Source organism: Vombatus ursinus, unplaced genomic scaffold (genome assembly GCF_900497805.2).
Source record: "Vombatus ursinus unplaced genomic scaffold, bare-nosed wombat genome assembly UNPS02014778.1, whole genome shotgun sequence".
Classification (NCBI taxonomy): domain Eukaryota; kingdom Metazoa; phylum Chordata; class Mammalia; order Diprotodontia; family Vombatidae; genus Vombatus; species Vombatus ursinus.
Window position 1 is genome coordinate 42,226,966 of NW_020954556.1, and position 19,586 is coordinate 42,246,551.

General features: G+C 34.0%; 1 protein-coding gene across 21 annotated transcripts in view; it reads left to right on the forward strand.

Annotated features, from left to right (window-relative positions):
- The window catches only part of NRXN1 (neurexin 1), a 1,385,770-nt gene that overhangs the window by 141,473 nt on the left and 1,224,711 nt on the right, over positions 1-19,586 (forward strand). For 10 of the 21 annotated variants that reach the window (XM_027865387.1, XM_027865388.1, XM_027865392.1 and 7 more), the window contains 2 exons: positions 1,739-1,768; positions 2,577-2,588. The exons of 5 other annotated variants lie outside the window; for them this stretch is intronic. In XM_027865387.1, coding sequence (XP_027721188.1) covers positions 1,739-1,768; positions 2,577-2,588 — 42 coding nt within the window. The remainder of the gene's footprint in view (positions 1-1,738; positions 1,769-2,576; positions 2,589-19,586) is intronic. 6 more of the 21 variants (XM_027865389.1, XM_027865394.1, XM_027865395.1 and 3 more) reach the window with 1 other exon arrangement.

Consider the following 19,586-nt stretch of genomic DNA (forward strand, 5'->3'; position numbering starts at 1 on the left):
TTATCTCTCTGAATATTATATCCTTCTGTGACTATTACATTAAATATGAGTAATAGTAACAATATATGTTATGTTTTAAGAAGTCAGGGCTGGAGATTATATATATTTGACCTACTCAACAAAGTATGTGTAAACATTATAGATTAATCCTATTATCTAAAAATTAAAATTACATCAATAAATATGACAATTTAAAGAAAAATGTTAACAACATGTAGTTTATCAGATCAGATATTATTTCAAAAATACAATTCCCAACTGTGACTATTATTCCTGGATCTGGACACATCAGCAGGTCATAATCTCTTTAATCTACTCCTTTTCTTCTCTGTTATAAAATACAACAGAATTCTGTTCCAAGAAGCATGTTATTTTTTTATATCATGTGCATATGATTATATGTATAATGATTATATTATATGTAATATATAAATACATATTTGATTATAATGCAATGTATATCAGTACAATTTTGTGAAAATAGCACTGTTACTTTCATTATCAACACAGATTAGTGGCACACTTCTTGTGAATCAAAATTACTGATAATAGAAATGTCTTTTAAAAAATCTGTTAGAAATATAGCAGATGATTTCAAGTAGTCATCTAGACTTAAGTGAAATTGAGGCAGAGAAATCTTTTTTAAATTCACAAAAAATTAAAAAATGTAAGTGGATTGGTGAGTAATCTTCTTTAATGAATTTGAGAATTCTGTCTTTTTGTTAAAATCAGAGTATGTTATTTGATGGGCTATTTGTGTGATTTGAGATAATTGAAAGTAAGGAGAAAAAAAATGCTAACACATTCGAGGGTCTCCATTGCCTATAAGGAACCATTCAATTTGGAGTTCTTCAAAAGGAGGGACAATTATATTAAGGTTAACTTAAATTTCAGACATGAGTAGTTAAAAACTATTCAGATGTAAAGATGGGATTCACTGGCATTTTCAAATAATATGTATGAACTTTTCTTTGTTGAAATTATGTCTTCCATCTTTCAGAACTGCATGATATTTGCTTTATAAATATTTAAACTTCAAAATGAAATAAAATTCTAAATAGCTTCCCAATACCATACCTGATAAATTTAGTTAGACCTACTGAAAATTGATCTATTCTTTCTCCAAAGCATGTTCTCATAAGAAACTTGAGTTTGCATTGCATGTCTAGTACCTTTTCAGTATTAGAATAAATGTACTTAGCTAAGTAAGGAAATCTCCTTTGCATTATCATTTCAATGTGACTAAAATTTGTTCATTTAATTATGAAACTGCTCATTTTTGATGAGGGGAAAAAGATCAGACCCAGCCCATATTTCAGGTTACATTCCTTTGGGTTTTATTATTTTTAATGAAAATTTAATCAGAGAAAAATGGCTAGTCCTGATGGGGCAGTGTTCAATCAAAACTGACTCAACCAAGTGCACAAAGGAGAAAAGGAATGTTAAGGGACTGGTTGAACTCCAAATCATTCTCTTAATGCATTTCCTTGTCCCAACTAATACATAGAAACAATTCATGGTGGTGCATCTGCCAGTGTTTTGAGTTGTGGTTCTCTAACTCTTGGCCCCAAAGCATTCCAAATTATACTTGAAAGAATGCTTTTCGATTTGCCTTTGTGATACAGACATATCTCATAGGAAACAAGATGTCTGTCACTGAACATTTTTGTCACTGTGACAATCCCATCTTCCCATGCTCCCTTGTTCATTGCTGACTGTGCTCTTGTTTTCCTTCAAGGTCTGGCGCACCTGATGATGGGCGACCAAGGTATGGGCTCTGTTCCTTTTCCACTCTACTTTCATTGTTTCTTCTTATTCTGTAGCTGCTTTGAATCCATCACTGCAAAATGATGGGCAAATGCTTGCAAACTCTCTGGCTGCTAATTAAATACATTAATTCAGTCACATCCTGTGTTGTGTTATTTTTTTTGCTTCCCTCCTCTTTTCCTTCCTCTTATCCCCATTTGCCCTTATGTTTCCATTTCCCTTTGTCCCTTGAAATATAATAACTGCAAAGAAATGGAACATGAAAAATGTGATTGAGACAATCCATAAATGCATATGTAAATACAGCTATGGGTATTGATATAAAAATATTTGAGAACTCTCCCTAATTACCACATGAAAGTAGATATTAATTTTATCCTATTGGAGCCATTGAAGAGTCCATTGGCATTAATGCATGGCTGGTTGGGAATATGCAGATAGCATTTGTTCCTGTTTTCCGGAATGCTGATAGTGCAGTTTTTTTTTTGTTGTTGTTGTTGTTTCCATCAGAGAATCAATGAATTTCCCATTCTCCAATCACTGTGTATCTCTCATCTGGGTCATCCTTTTAAAGTGAGCATGGGGACATCAAAGTTTCTCTGCATGTACATGAATAAAGGAAATGAACACAATTCCCCTGTGACGCTGTTTGCATCTCCATTTGTCTTCAAACACTTATTTATACTTTCTTGTCTCTTTTAATTTTCAGATATTAGTGCATTTACATAATTCTTATTGTTGTTTCTCTCCTCTATATTCTCTTTGTCTGGAAATCCTTTCTTCATGGAACCATTTCATCAAATCCATAGGTAAAAGTAAAGGTATTACATTATTTTCTTTCTTTTTAATGCCATCTGTATAATTTAGAATATGTGTAAGCAATGCAAATATATTTAGACCTTTTAGTATTGTTAATGTGCCCTGTGAGGTAGGTATACTTGTGCTTTATTATTTCATGGACCTAAGGTAAGAATAGACATTTATCAAAAATTTATCAAAAACTCTGTTCTGAGTTTTAGTGGGGTTTTTGTTGTTATTGTTTAGTTTGGTTTTATTTTTTAAAAGGTACAAATAAGGTAGTAATATTATCAGAAGCTGACATAATACATATGTACAAGATTCAGCCACAATTTCAGGTATGCATTTTCTGTTATCTATTTATGAAAACTCAAATACTCAGTGTAGCCAACATAAGCATGTCATGTTCAAGAGAGTGCAGCTGTGGAGAACATCTGTCCAAGTCATTCTACATCTGGATGTAAGTGAAAGCATGTATAGCACTGACTTTAAGTGGTCTCTGCTATAGTCCCACCCCTTTGTTGTCTATGAGATTTTTCCCCATTCACATTAGTTTCATGTTTATTTCAAAGAACAGTCAGTATAAGAAACAGAGAAGGAGGAGGAGAAGAAGGAGGAGGATCAGACAGCCAAGAAACGTATGGTTTTTCTTTTATATTTATTTTTGGTATAAGCATCAATCACCCAGGTATACTTCACTGCATCCCTTGGTAAGTCATTTATGTGCACTTTTGGAGAGTATTGGCACAACACTGCTGGATATTTTCATTGTTTTTTTAAAGCATGTTGTTTTATATTTCATTTAGTAAATGTAGTGGCTATTCATGTTTACATTAAGAAATAGTATGTGTGGAATGTAACATTGTTAGTCCATGTGCGACTAAAGCAAACATCTTAAAGAGTTGTTTTTTTTTTAAAGTAACCATGTGGAAACCCTGATTCAATGATTATGCCCTTGGTACTTAATCTTTTAAGATTTTTTTTCTTAAAGGAAATGTATTTTGAATTCTTTTAATCTTAACACTATGAATCTTATAAAAATACATGGTTGAGAATGATTATATATGTGCCACCTGCAAATGAAGCACATTTATTGAAATCAAACCTGAAAATTGCAATATATAACACCTGACATTAAGGGTTGAAATGTGAAAATTCAAGTTGACAGAATAATGCTATATTAAGTGCTATGTGTCAGTAAAAGGAGACCCTGCCTGCATTTTTATAGTTTGTGTTTTGGTCAACAACATTCTAGTATAATTTAATTTGGGGAAAACCGTTAAAAGTCAACATAATTACCTTAATTTATTTGTCAAGTTCTACTAATGAATGGTGCAGCCTTTGACCAGGAGATGTCACTTGTTTTAGAGGTTCTGTTTTTCATGTAGAATGCTTTCTAAAACATTGTATTTAATGTTTGAATCACATCACATTGCTCTCTCTGAAGTGAATGCCTTTCCGTATATTCTCTAGCACAGGACTTGAATGTTATGTGTATTTGAACTCTAAAGAGAAATTTTATTTTATGTTATACTTATATTATTTGGTTGTGTGATTTTTCCCAAGGAATATATGGTTACAAATTATGTATGCATATGTGTATATATAGATACATGCATCTTCATCTCTGCAAATCCAAAATTATATATATATATATACACCACATATATGTATGTATGTATGAGTATATATACACACATATGTATGCATACCCACATGCACATATATAGAGATGTAGATACAGACACATAAATCTTAGAAGTAAATTAAGAGGTTTAAAAGAATTTCAAACTATCTTATTTTTTCAATCTCCTTAGGAAACAGTTGATCTACTTGTCTAATAGGTATTCTAATGGAAATTTAGCACTAATGGCATTTTGTCTTTTAATTATACAATTGTGTTCTGCTTTTAGCATGTCAGTCTTGTATTATATTGATCCTGTTTATGTGGATATGTTAAACATCAAGAAATCATTTCCACTACATCTGTCATAAAAAATTCATTTAGTAGAATGGATGATATACTGGAGGAGAAAATGTATATAGTGGAGGAGAGAATGACAGACTCTATTTTCCCTTTTCATGCTTCTCATTATGGAAAGTGTGCTTTTGGAGTTGGTATGACTGGTAAACAGGGAAAATTAAGTTATATTATGGGAGGAGGAGTTGTGAATTTTTTATCAAATAAACTCACATTTCTTAAAATAAAACACTGCACTATAATCCTAACATTCATCCATTCATAAATTCAAATGATTTTAGTGCCTTTTCTTTGAAAGATGCTCTGGTAGATCCCAAGGAGAATATTAGGATGAATATGATATTATCCTTTTCCTGTAGTTACTTTCAATCAACTAGGAAAGAAAGACATGTGTACAAGCCACTATATTTTAAGTCAGTATATGATAAACTCTATGTGAACAATAAAAAGACCTATGAGAATTCTAAGGAGGTATAGGTCACATAAACTGATGTTCCTCTTTGAAGATTTCCTCTGCCTTACATTGTAGCTATGTTCTCAGTCTATTTTTATGAGTAAAGTGAAAATTGTAGTGAATGACATTGTAACTGTGGGACTCCTTAATTTTTAAACTCAAGTTTGTTTGTTTTTCCCAAACCTCAGAGTTGAGATATACTAACGGTGGTGGCCCTAGATTATCTCTGTATTTCTCCTCTGCTTTTCTCTCCATTTTTTCCCTGTAATTGTAGCAAAATTAGGTAGTAGCATGGGCCTTCTAATGGGTATTTGGTTATTTATGAAGGTTACTCTTGATTTAAGTCTAAGACACAGAGCTGATGCCAAAAAGCAAAAACAAAATAAAACAAGGAAACACTTCTCTTTCCTATCACCTTTTTTATCATCATCATCATCATCATCATCATCATCGATATCATCATCCAATTTTTTCTTAATCTTTGAAAGTTTTGGGGGTGAATAATTGCATTGCAGGATCATATGTTTCCTACTGAAATTCATGATTATCATGAAAATTACTGTCAGGTATTGGTAGCATCACAATGAATCGACTGTAAGCATCTCCATTGTTGACCTAGTGTTTTCAACTGGTTATTTTGTTTCCAAAGCCTTGGGTAAAGTCTCTGGATTTTGTTTGTGCTACTTGTAAGTGAGAATATGTCATCCTCATCTGTGTAAGTTTTGACATCACATTGGACAACGGAAGAGACAACCTAGAGCCATTCTCCACCTCCATTGTTTGTGTATACATAATATCAGTGAAATTTTATTTGTTTCTATAAGGCAAGCAATTGATCAGTGATGATCTTGGCTCCATGGGCATTGAGAATGTTGCAAACCAAGGTATTGAAGTCATTGGTTCTCTATTGGGCTAGGTATTCTATCAATCACCTCTCTTTAGCTATTTCTATTTATTGATATACCTACCTGTCATCTATCACCTATTACATATGCAGAGTTTATCTACTTTGATTTATCTTTTTTCTTAGCTAACTGTTTGATACTTGTTTGATTTTTAAAGACTTGACTTGATAGATTGTTTGACTGGAAGGTAATTTTAAAAAGAACAAGCAAGTTTCTGTGTTCAAATTTAGTTACAATAAATAATTGGCAAGCAATCAGCCATTACTTGGTCATTTTAGTGTGGAAGCTTATATAGCTAGATCCCGTTTCCCTATACTCTGACTTATCCCTCACCTAGCCATATTTCCTTTTCTCTGATCTCCTAAATGAGGTTCCAGAACTGGCCATGCTACTGAATTAATTATGGAGGCTGGAAGAGGAAAGGGCTGGGTAAGAAGATTAATTTGTAAAATTCTACACCTGGAAGGTTTCTTCAAAATTTTAATGTATAACTGTATCATTTTATAAATCAGGAAACTGAGAAACAATGAGGTTTAGTCATTTATTGGACAGGAGAAAGCTAGTAAGTTTTAGAGCAAGCAAGAGATCTCAGCTCCTCTCTCTCCTAGTTGGTGACTATCCCACTGTGCTACACTGCCTATTTATGGTTCTCAAATCATGAAATGTCACAGAAGTGAAGAAAAGTTGAATAAAAATAATTCCCTCTTCATCCTTGTCCATCCTTTTTCCTCTCTTCTCTCTCAGATTCCTTTCCTAATACTGTTAAAATTCTTCCTAGAGTCTGGCTGAGACATCATGTCAATACATCCTTAATGTGCCTTTATAAATGCACAGCAATGAATGCATAAAATATTATCAATGATCTTTTAATGTATTTAAGTCCTTTGTTGAACTTTTCTAATATATCCTATTATTACAATGGCAAATAGATTGAACTTTTCTACTCCTTGAGCTATCAGCAAAACCATTCAAGGAAACATCAGATTAGTTGTGGATTTAGCCAATAGGTTTATGAAGAAATTCAGAATTTAATGTTGACATATCCTATGTATTTGGAGTAATATTTTTGGCCTCTTTTGCAAAGAAGAAGCACCAAGTCCTGTTTATAAATGACCTTATATTTAAATTTTCACTGAAGATAAATGCCTTATTTTGGAATGTGAGTTCACCACATATTTGCATTTATTCTCCCTTGCATTTTTGTATCTTTCATCACTTTTGCAATTGTTTGCCATTTTCTTTCAAATTAATAGTTTGAGTTTGATGACTCCAAGTAAATATGTTGTTAGAAAACCAAAATATGAAACTAATGGTAGTACTGAGCATATAGCTGCCATGTTAAATGGCATATTTCTTGAGGAATTATTTTAAACTTTTTTTAATTTCCCATGGAATTAATGAAAAAAAGTTAGTATGGAATATAAGATACATACTAACTAATCTACTAACCCTTAATATACTTTAGAAAACTCCCACAACAACAAAACGATTCCAGGGCCTGTTGAATAACTAAAATGATAGTTTGAGAATATTCTAGTTCATTAATTCACAATTTCCCAAGGTATCATGTATTAATTTTAAAATGACATAATTATAACTAACATGGTTCATAATTCTCCCCAAACCAATTTGATATGTATAATAATTTCTAGAAAGATCAATTGTTTTATATATGTATATATATATATAGATTAATTTCACCCTATTTCCATTCTTGCCTTCACTGACTCAGAAAGTGTCCATAGATTGCTCAGGGTTCACTGTGCTGCTAATAAGCAGTAATTTCTGGCTTCTTTGATCTTGTGTCCCAATCACATGTTGAACTTTCATTCAGCAAATCATGATGTTTGTTTATGGCCTATATAGCATTTATTCTGCCTTTTTTATTATATCTGAGTACATAAGTAATTCATTTTTGACATAGTTGTTCTTCCTTGACTTTCTTATATGCATTCTTAAATTGTATTTCCTTATTTAAATCTATAATACTTCTGAGTACTTGTTATTGCTTAAAACAGTTCTAAGCTGACCTGATAGATCATGTACTCCATTGAAATATGCATGTTAATGTGTGAGCAAAGAAATAATTTCTTTTATTCTATATCTTGACCTATAGTTTATTTTACTATGTACCACCAATCCACTGCCATCGAGCTGAGACTATCTGAAATATCCATTCAAAAAAATCAAACAATAAATAGCTAACATCAAAACAGGATACTTTGAGCAACAAATGAATTGTTAGATTGTAATGTTCATTTTACCATTCATTCTCTGGTTCAAAATATTTTAATTCTGGCTACAACCAAGACAAGTTATGAAAGAATATCTGTTTTACTTCTTTTTCATTTCTTCTCTCTTGTTGCATTGTATTCAGTACTAATAAAAATCCTAGCTGATTATTGTCATGACACTGTTAGTTCCACCAAGGTATAGAAAAACCACACAGTGTCTTTCTTAGCATTGTTGACATTGAAGGCTGATCAAATAAATGAGGATTTCATTAGACTGAGAGTAGATGCCTTTTTCCCTCTCTAGTCAGGAACAGATTGGGCTTGCCATTTGGTGATGGTTTAGATGATTAAGGTAGCTCTAAATGCCTAACTGAAATATGTTACAAACACTTTAAGAGTAAAATACTTCACATAATTTGAGGTTGTTTTATAATGAATGGAATAAATGATTCCTTCTCCAGAACAATAATCCATACATATTATTACTCAGTTGTATTAATACAAACTAGTAGTTTCAGAAGCAGGAATTGAAATATGGTATAATGGAAAGAGCAGTGACTTTAAAGTCAGAGGACCTAGATTCAAATTCTTCCTTTTCCGCTTACTACTCATTGTGACCTTTTGAGGTTACTTATTTTTTCTTTATCTTTAAAAGTCAGGACTGGGATGAAATGGCCCCTTAGGTGCCTTTGAGCTCAATATCTATGACCTTATGGATCTTAACTCCAAAGCTGACTTGTTATCCACTATGCTATAGTGCCTCTCTTCTGAATTTTTAATGATTATTAGTTCAGATCTTTCTTTGGAAGGCAGTATTAACTATTTCTTGTATGATGTGAGGATGAAGTAGTAGGTTCCTTAGAGTGTGAAAAAATTAATGCACCTTCCAAAATTACCTATCTTATAGCCATCCCATTTCTTGTGTGATAGGAATACTAGGTTTTGTAATTAGAAAATAGACAATTGAGGGGCAGTTAGGTGGCGCAGTGGATAGAGCCCCGGCCCTGAAGTCAGGAGGACCTGAGTTTAAATCCAGCCTCAGAACAAACACTTAACACTTACTAGCTGTGAGACCCTGGGCAAGTCACTTAACCCCAATTGCCTAAAAATGAAAAAAAAATGAAAATTTAAAAAAAAAGAAAATAGACAGTTGATACAGTTGCCTTAAGTTGTGTTGCTTGAAAATGGATATTACTCATTTTCATAGGCAGGCTTATGCCCAGAACTTGATCATCTTTATACAAACATATGTTTTTAGTAAAGATAGCTGATCTTGAATCATCCCTCAGAAGCAAACTTTGGGGGCTTTACTCTAATTATGCAATGATCACAAAATGGAAGGGTGGCAAAATAAAACTTAAGTTATTATTAATATAAGTCTAATGGCAGAGGTAATGAGACCAATCAAATACTTGCCCAGGATATCATCTTCAATCATTTCCAGATTTTCAATTCAAAGAAGCAGTGATATTTACTGTAAATTTTTAATTCCAAATAAAACAGGTGAATTTATCTCTTGTTGATAATCTGCAACACTATAAGAAGTCCATGTGCCACTGAGGTTGATGAAAATTTGAAATACAATTAATCATTCAGTCTGTTAAGTCCATAAAAGGATTAATTAAAATAATTCTAATTGATTTCCCCTCAAAATATGAAAAGTGACATTAAAAACTTTTTATTAAAGTCTCATGGACCTCATGCTTTATAAACTAATGAATTGAATGATATTTCCATGACACTCAGAAGGATATAACTATTACTAGAGAATATTTGGCAAAATATGTAATAAAGACTGAATTGACCCACTCAAAATTTTCTGAGTATTTCCAAACTTTTTTTCTGAATTGTTTATCCTCTAATTAGTAATTTGGTAAGATGGATTTATATCAATTCTGAAAGAAATCAAAGATTCCTTAGATAAAATGAATACTGATAATTTAGAAGTTTAAATTCATCTGTTGCAACTTAGAGCTCTGTTTTTGTTCATTTGTTTGAGATTGTGTTGTTGTTGTTATTTTTTTTTGTCATTTGTGATGCAGTGAAAATCCCAATTAGGAAACAACATTTTTGTAAATTGCAACTATCTAACAGATAGCTTTCTGCATCGATGTGGTTGACCCCAGGCCCAAAATAAATGGAAAGAAAAGGACCTTCTATGTCTAAGAGAGAAGGGATTTCCATATCTCTCACAATGTCATCTATGATGGAAACAATAAAACAAAAGTACCTTGAGTCCCTAAAAAAAAAGACCTTATATAACTTTATATTTTCTTATACTTTACAGGCTTATTTTACTTTTACTACAGCATACCATAAATGTGAGCTGGAGGAGGTTTGGCAATCAATATCCCTTAAAATGCATGTTTTTAATTCCTTCTTCAAAGGGAAAATATTGTCTCCGGTCGAAAGGGTACTGTGTGAAGGTAAAGGTATGGGAGTAGTTTTAGTATGACCAAGAGGTCATTAAAAATTTTATGGTGCAGAAGGTTTTTTTTATTTTTTGGTGGGGCAATTGGGGTTAAGAGACTTCCCTAAGGTCACACGAGCAAGTGTCTGTGGTTCAACTTGAACTCAGGTTTTCCTGTCTACAGAACCAGTGCACTGTCCCACCTAGCTGCCTCTTTAGCATAACTAAACTTTAAGCACATATTTTCTGGCAATGTATTACAAATAGAAGTTTCCATAAATAAGTGAAGAGATTTTCTACTCTGCAATTATTTATTGTCTTCTATAATTCACACAAAGAGAAAATGGGTTCATTCTATCTCAGGCCCTCAAATTGCAGCTATGACCCTAAAGATATTTGACTTCTATCTATCCAAGTACAAACTTATTTTATTCAACAATAAGTTTACTCAAATAATCCTGGAATAGGATGAGTTCTTTCCTAAACCTTCAAGTTCATGACTGAGAACTATGGATGGCTATTGGAAAGATCTGAGATGATAAACAACTTTGCTTGGGGACATATTTCACTGATAAATTTGAGTGCAATATTACCTGGCCTTTTAAAAAAGGAGGGAAAGGGGGAACTACCGTATTTAATCTTAATCATTATTCTGAAATCAATCAAGAGATTGTGCCCTGTGTTGGGACTATGTGTAATACACTTGCTGATAAAACCATAATTTTACAGAATGAATGTGTTTGACTCTTTGGATATTAAATAATGGAAAGAGGAGAAATAATTATTGATATTTTCAAGAAAAGTCTTTACACATCCAGATGATTGAACCTCATTTTTAAAAAGTAAATTTCATGCAATGCAGCTCACCCTTTTCTTGTTCTACTTCAGTTTGCCAATGGAAGAGCTATGCCAAATAGTAGTCTCATCAAAACAATCACAATTAAAATTTTGTCTCCTGGGACTATTAGAGCTCACTTTTGAGCCAAGTGAGAAAGGTAGCAGAAATGGTCCCAGGGTGGTCCAGTTAATCTGATTAGTGGAAATATTGAAGTGTTTTTTGTTGTTTTCTCAATGGGAGGAAAGTTTAATTTTCTACCCCAAACCTCTCAACAGTTTTGTCGGGTCAAGGATAGAATGAAAGATTAAAATAATTTAAACAGTTCAGTGTTTAAAAACAAAGAAACAACAATTTGTGTTAGTTATTTAGAGATTCCAGACAAATGAGGATATTTTTTGGCTAAATTTCTAGACTAATAGTCTTAGGTATCCACTTTTTTTTTGAGGCTGGATCTCCTTACCTCACCAGGCTGGAAGTGTTATAACCACATCCTAGCCTGATCCCATGACTGATTAGCTGAGGAGTTTTGCTTCTTTTCTGAACTGGGATGGTTAGCCCCTCTTTAGGCATCATGGTGGCCAACCACTTCTAGAGGTTTACCCTACTGTTGCCAAGCTTACTGTAGGTACCTATTCAACTGTAGTGCTATTGCAGCTCAGATGGGCCAAGCTCAAATGTTCCATCAGCCTAAGCTTTAGCCTCCTCAGTAGCACCAATTACAAGTGTATGTCACCATGTCTAGTTCTCTCCATTCCATTTTGTTCAATGGAATGTATGTCTATTTCTTTGGAAAGTGTTTATGTTAAAGTGTAGTGTTCCTATTCAGGAGCACCTTACAATTAGAAGTGGTCAACATGAATTGACAAAAATAAATTCACAGTTTATTGAAATAACTTCATATTAAGTTCATGTACTGAATGTTTCCTTAATAGCGAATAATTGTTCATCGATTTAAAAAAAAGGCACATACACACAAAACAATGAACACTGATTTTATATGCAACATTGAACCCTGATTGAACTAGGGTTTAGATTCAGCAGTAGAACTCTTCAAAGCTGTGATATATCATAACTTAAAATCTTTTTCATGTATATGATGATGAGATTTTAGCACATTATTGAAAGACTTTATTTGCATTCCCATCAGTGAAATTGTCTGTGGATTGATTTTTCTACACTGATCTATACTATGAGTTTTCAGGATGTTTGTTTGGGGTTAAGTCTTCACCTTGGAAGAGAGAAGTGGATTGAATTGCATAGACCAAATCATCAAACCTCTGACCCCTTTAGAATTGTATTTAATGAAACCATCTGCTCTTTTCTCTGCGGAAGGCTGTATTGTGGTAAAGAAACCTTGATAGGAATGAAGTTGAGTCCTTAAATCCATTTTAACAAGCATTTATTGAATACCCACAATGTCCTAGTTACTGGGTATAAAAAGACAAAAACAAAATCTCCTTTGTCCTTACAGGGTTCATATATTTTTGCCTGCCAGTGTGATTCTTCTAATTTAGAGCTGTAAAACATTCAAATGAAATCTGTAGGATTTTACAGATTAAAAAAAAACACTTCCCTCACTACAATTTTATAAGGTATATAATACAAGTACGTTTATATCCACTTTACAGATGAGGAACTTGGAGCTCAAAGAGATTAAGGGACTTAGCCATGATCACACATTTAGTACCTGTTATGGCAGGGATTTGAATCTGTGTCTCTTCTTTCCAAATTCAATGCAGTTTCAGTCATAATGTTCCTCTGTTTGTTCCATTAACACTTGTCATTAAATCTCCCAATATCATGTTAATGCCTTTTTGGAGAAGTTAAATTTATGGGAAGGTCATCCTCAAATTGTCTTCCATAATATCCCATCTTCATAAGGTACAGATAGTGCAAGATCATGGTCTTATCCCATCAGGATCCTACTGCCTGAACCTTAATATATCTATAGAAACCACTATATGAGAAATAAAGGAAAATGGAGAATTATAAAAAAAAAGTGATAACTCAAGATTCTGGTTCTTAAATGACTAGATAAAAGTTTCTTGGGGCAGGTAAGTGATGCAGCAGATAGAGTACTGGTCCAGAATTCAGGAGGACCTGAGTTCAAATCCGGCCTCAGTAACTCAGTACCACTTACTAGCTGTGTGATCCTTGGCAAGTCACTTAACCCCATTGCCTAGTACAAAAAAAAGTTTCTTTAGTTTAGATTAGTTTAGAGTTTACACATGATTACTCATCATGAATATTGGGCTAGAGGATATGTGAGTAAAGCATTAAATACAAGAGGGAAGTCATCTTATTTAAAAATAGATAGACCAGATACAGAGGGCATATCTTGTGAATTTGGAAAATCAACTAGTCATCTCTACAAAGGAATGGGAAGAGAGTTGGCATAAGTTAAGCAAAATAAAAGTCATTGAGACAGACAAGATATTTAATACCATCCAGACTAGGCTCATAAGGTTAAAGTCAAGGAGAACAAATCAGTGCTGATTTCCATATAGGAAGCAGTGGGATATAGTAGAAAAGATCCTGGAATTCATCAGATGATCTGGGTTCAAATTACATTTGGATTACAGAAGACCTGAGTTCCAATCATGCTTCAGAGACTAATTCAATATGTGACCCTGGGCAAAGTCACTTAACATCTGCCTGCCTGTTTCCTCATCTATAAAATGAGCATAATAATAGCACTTAGTTCCCAGGGTTGTTGTGATAAAAGTATGATAAAATATTAATAAAGTGCTTTGCAAATCTTTTTTTAATTTTTTTTATTTTTAACATGTGTTTTTAAAACTATGTAAATGCTACATATTAACAACAGTTATTATTATTAATAATATTAACACCTTACATTTATTGCCTATATGATCTCAAAATATTCACAAAATTTCTCTGGGCCTCAATTTCCTCAACTCTAAAATGAGAGGATTAGACAAGATGATTTTTAAAATCCTATCCAAATCTAAAGCTATGATCCAGAACATATAATATTTAAAGGTCAGCCCAAGGTGGGAAGATAACTATAGTAATAAGAATTAGTTTCCTGGGTGTTTTGTTTCACAAGCTATATAATTTGGAAGGTATGAAAAACACAGAAAAACTAAGTGGCCTAGTGAATAGACAGGCCTGAAGTCAAGAAGACTCATCTTCCTGAGTTCAAATCCAGCTTCAAACACTTCTTAAATGTGTGACCCTGGGCAAGTCATTTAAACCTGTTTCCTTCAGTTTTCATCTATAAAATGAGCTAGAGAAGGAAACAGAAAACCACTCCAGTATCGTTGCCAAGAAAACCCTAATTGGAGTCACGAAAAGTAGGACATGACTGAAATAGCTAAACAACAAAATGAAAAACAACCTTGTTCCCCACCATTTAGAAAAAAATCTACTCCATCATGGCCCCTGTTACAATGCCCAATTTTTTTTAACACATTAAGACATTATATGTTATTAAGATAATAGATTTAAAGTTGTCTAATCCTTTTATTTTTTATGTGCAGAAACAGCCTGGAGGAAATTAAACAACTTGTTCAGGTTTGTAGCAAGATTTTTTTTGGTCTTTCTTTGTATCCCCAGGATTTAACATGGTGTCTGGCTCATAATATGATCTTAGTAAATGCTTTTTGACTGTCTCAGGAAGGATTTGAACTTGTCTTATCAGATTCCTAACTCAGCACTCTATCTGATGCCCCAGCTGCTATAGCAAAAATTACTAGGTCTCTGAGGAAATATGACCCCTAAGAGTTAAATTTTGATGGGAGTTGAGAGAAGATTCAGAGCTGGAAAGGAAATACATTGGCCTAATAGTCACTATAGCAGGTCCTCAGGGAAACTAGGAAACAATATAAGGCCACTGGGTATAATGAGGTTAAATAATAGAGTGAAAATAGTATAGAGATGGAGCAGGAGAAAGAACTAAGTACTTGTGTCACAGGTTTACCTGGGATTACTTCCTTTTGCACCTTCTAAAAAAAGAATTGTTGAAGTCTGAGTATCACCGACTGATGGGATTACTAGCCTATATTGCTAAATTTGACTAAGTATAGCCTGGACAAGACATTTTAGGCTAGTGTAAGAGAGGAAAGAAAACATGTGAACATTGTTTTCAATGAAGACATTTCAAGACTAGCCCACAGGGGAAGAGAAAGGGTTATGAAAAGTCAGACAGTAGAAGGCCAGACTCCTACGCACAATGATTTATTATTTACCATGTTTTTTTAGAACCTCCTTTAATTAAAGTAGACAAAATAGAAGAAATGCTAAATTGCAAAATATCTTTCTAGTATATATTTGCCCCATTTTAGTGGGTTGTGTTATAGCCTTGTTTATAAAAGGACTCAGACCTGAGGTTAGCCCAGAAATCTAACCAAGGAACAGATTCCTTATCCTTTTACCTCCAAAGTACAGAGGAAAGGAGTTTTTAATTTTCATGATTAGAACATTAAAATTCTACTCATAATGAACTAGTCTTTGCATGTCAGATAAGGCCTTTTATTCAAGATATTTCAGTAAAGAAAGTTCAGCTTGCCTTTGAATTGTTTGCTTAATTGGTTTTTGTCATTAAATAAAACTATATAGTGAGAGAATACCATTATTAGTTACTGTTCCTGGATTTATCAGTTCTGAGCAGCAATCCCTCCTTGGATATGTTTTGGGGAGATGAATTCATACAGCTTTTGAGAGTGTCAAATTCTCCTGATTAAACTTAGATAGAGATTAGATGAATCTTGGTAAGCTAACATTACACCACTGAGCTATTATAAAAGTTCAGCCAAATGGCACTCCTTACCATTCCCTGATCTCCTCATGCCCTCCCTCATTATACCACAGGGTAGAATTACCCTGTGTTAATGTGATATTTATTTGTATGTAACTTATCTCCCTTACAGATTATAAGGCTGAGAGGGACTATAACTTAGAGTTATATAGTTCTACTTCAACCACCAAATACATTGTCTTATGTTCATTCATTCAACAGGCATTTATTAAGCACTTACTATATGCCAGGCATTTCCTTGGACACTAGAAATACAAATACAAAGGAAATAGTTCTAACATCAAGGACTTTATAAGCGTTATATTATGAGGAACAATATAAGCACAAATCAGTAACTACAAAACATATACAAAGATGGGGGAGGGAGGCATGATCAGGATAAGACTCATGTACTAGGTAGGATTCACAGTGTCTTGAAGGGACTTGGGGACTCTCTGAGATAGAAGTGAGGTGAGAGGACATTACAGGTAAGAGGGTTAACCTGTGCAAAGGCACAGATGAGTGATATAACATCATGAAGGAAAACAAGGAAAAAAAAGACTAAGCAGTTTTCAGTCTATCAGTCAGTCAACAAGCATTTGTTTAGTGCTTACTATGTTCTAGACACCATGCTAAAGTTCTCAGGATACGGAGAAAGATCAAAACTGTTCCTGCTTTCAAGGAGCTTATATTGTAATGTGTGAAAGAACATGCACGCGACTATGTACACATAACACATATACAAGAGAAAGAGAAGGCAATCTCAGTTGGAAGGCATTATCAATGAGGAAGACGTTTAAGTGGAATAGAATTTCTTAAAGTGGGCTATTGTGCAAGGAAACTTGAAAGGTAAGATGAAGTAAGACTAAGATGGGCTTCAAATGCCAAACAAATGAAGTATTTTATTGTTGGGACAATTGAGATCCAGTGGACCTTCTTGAACAGGAGATTGGCATGACCAACTCTGTACTTTAGGAATGTTTTTAACAGCTGTGAGGTGGATGGATTGGAGAGAGTAGTGATTGGAGATATTGTAAGGAGCTATTTCAAAAGTCCAGATGAGATGTGATAAGGACCTGAACTGGATTGGTGATTATATAAGTTAAGATAAGGGTACAGATATGGCAAAAAAAAAACTTTGGAGTTAGAATTTATATGTCGTGGCAACTGATACAATATTGTGGAGGTGAAGGAGACAGTAGAGTGAAGTCATGAACATGAATGACTGGAAGAATAATGATGTCCTCAAGAGAAACAGGGAAGTTAAGAAGAAGTAAATATGGAGATGACAGAGAGGGAGAAGAGAATGAGTTCTGTTATGGACAGACTGATCTTAATGTGTATAATATCCAATTAGATCTTTTCAGTAGTCAATAAGTAATGTGGAACTGGAATTCAAGAGATAGATAAGTTGGATATGTAGGTCTAGGAGTCACCATATAAAGATGATAGTTGAATCCATGGGAGTTGGTTGTCCAAAAATAGTATATTTAAAAAAAAATGGGATAAGAGCATAGCTTTAGAGTAAACCACCCATGGGGACAGGCTATAGAAGATTATCCAATGAAGGAGAATGAAGAGAAGTTAGAGAAGTAGGAAGACAACCAGAAGATACCACATTTATGGAAATCCCTGTGGAAAAGAGGATCTCAGGTAGAGAGAATGACTAACCATATCTAATGCTTCAGAGAGATAATAAAAATGAAGACTGAGAAGAAGCTATCTGAGTTTCTAATCAAGAGTCATTGTAACTTTAAGAGAGCATGAGTGAAACCCACTTAAATGGAAAAGGTTGAGAAGTGATTGACTGGATTGAAAATAGATGCAAAGAGAATAGATACCTATTTCTAGGTGTTTATCTGTGAAAGCAAAGGTAGAAATAGGAAAGACAGTAGCTTATTATGTGTTAGGTATTGTGCTACATGCTTTACAATTATCACATTTAACCCTCACAACAACCCTGGGAGGCAGGTGCTATTATTATCTTCATTTTACAGATGGGGAAACTGAGGAAAACAGAGGTCAAATGATTTTCTCAGGATCACATAGTTACTAAGTGTCTGAGTCTAGTTTTTAACTTAGTCTTCCTGATTCCAGGGCCTGGTACTCTATCCACTGAAGGGAATGGCAGGGTCAAGTGAATGTGATTTTAAAATGAGGGAAGATTGGATATGCCACTTGGCATGAAGAAGGGGACCATTAAATAAGGAAACCTTACAAATAAAATAAAGAAGAGATGGTTGGCTGGATTGAAGAAGAGAGTGGTAGTAATGTACAGCTAGAAGTGGAAGAGGATGAGATCAAGAATACAAGTCTAAGAGTTGTAATTGCTGAGAAAAGACTAGAGAGGCGTAGGGAAGGATGGGGGATAATACTGAGGGGTTTGAAATGTGTGTTAGAAGAGCAGAAGAGAGAGAAAGAGAGAGAGGATGAGGAAGGGAGGGGAAGAGAGAGAGGTGAAGGAGAAAGGGAGAAAAGGAGGAAGGGAGGGAGAGAGAAAGAGAAATGGGGGAGGGAGAGATAACCTTGAGGAGAAATTTACAACAACCACTACTCTGGGGACTGTGATAAAGAGCCAGTTAGCAAAAATTCATCTCATAGATTTGAAGTTAGAAGGGATTTAGACAATCATCTTGTCCAACACCCTCATTTTACAGATAAAGAAAATGAGGACCAGGCAGTTTAAATGACTTTCAAAGCTACATAGGAAAAAAAGTAGCAGAACCTTAATATTAACCCAGATACTTTGTACTGAGAACTTATGTTCTTTTGACTGAAATATTCTGCCTCCCTGTCTTGCTGTAGTGAGGGCCCAGATGAAATTACATAATTGTTAGTAGGACCAAGAAGCATGTCTGTATGATTTTCTACAGCAACATTCAGCAAAATGTGAGGATAGGTGGAAAATGTGCATGTTCAGAGTAATATAGGACTTGAATTTGGAGAGGTATAAGTGACAATAAGATAGATGAGCCATCAGAAGGTCTTATAATAAAAGGTGGTTTATAGCCTGATACGTGAGATTGAGATGCAGAAGGGAATAAAATTAAGCCAGAAAATGCTTGATCAGCTGACAGAGAACTGAGCAATAAAAGGACCGGAGATCTTGAATGACATACAGGGAAAGATAAAAGGAAAGGAAAATGAAATTTAGAGAGTTTGAGATCATTGATAGAATGCTTTAGGGTGATGGTACGATTAATAATGTTGTGACTGAGGTGGACTGAAAGCGCAGGTCAGGACAATTGAGGAAGCTGATGACATGGGAGGCCAAGGTAGCATCTACAGGCATATTGAGTAAGACACAAGTAAGTTCTTAATATTTAGTTGGTTTGAATATTAATTCATGCAATTGAGTAGTTATTTACTAATTTGGTGTTTTAGGTAGCAAATAGAATCTTACATGGTTCCTTACTTAGGAGAAAACATAACTCATTCAA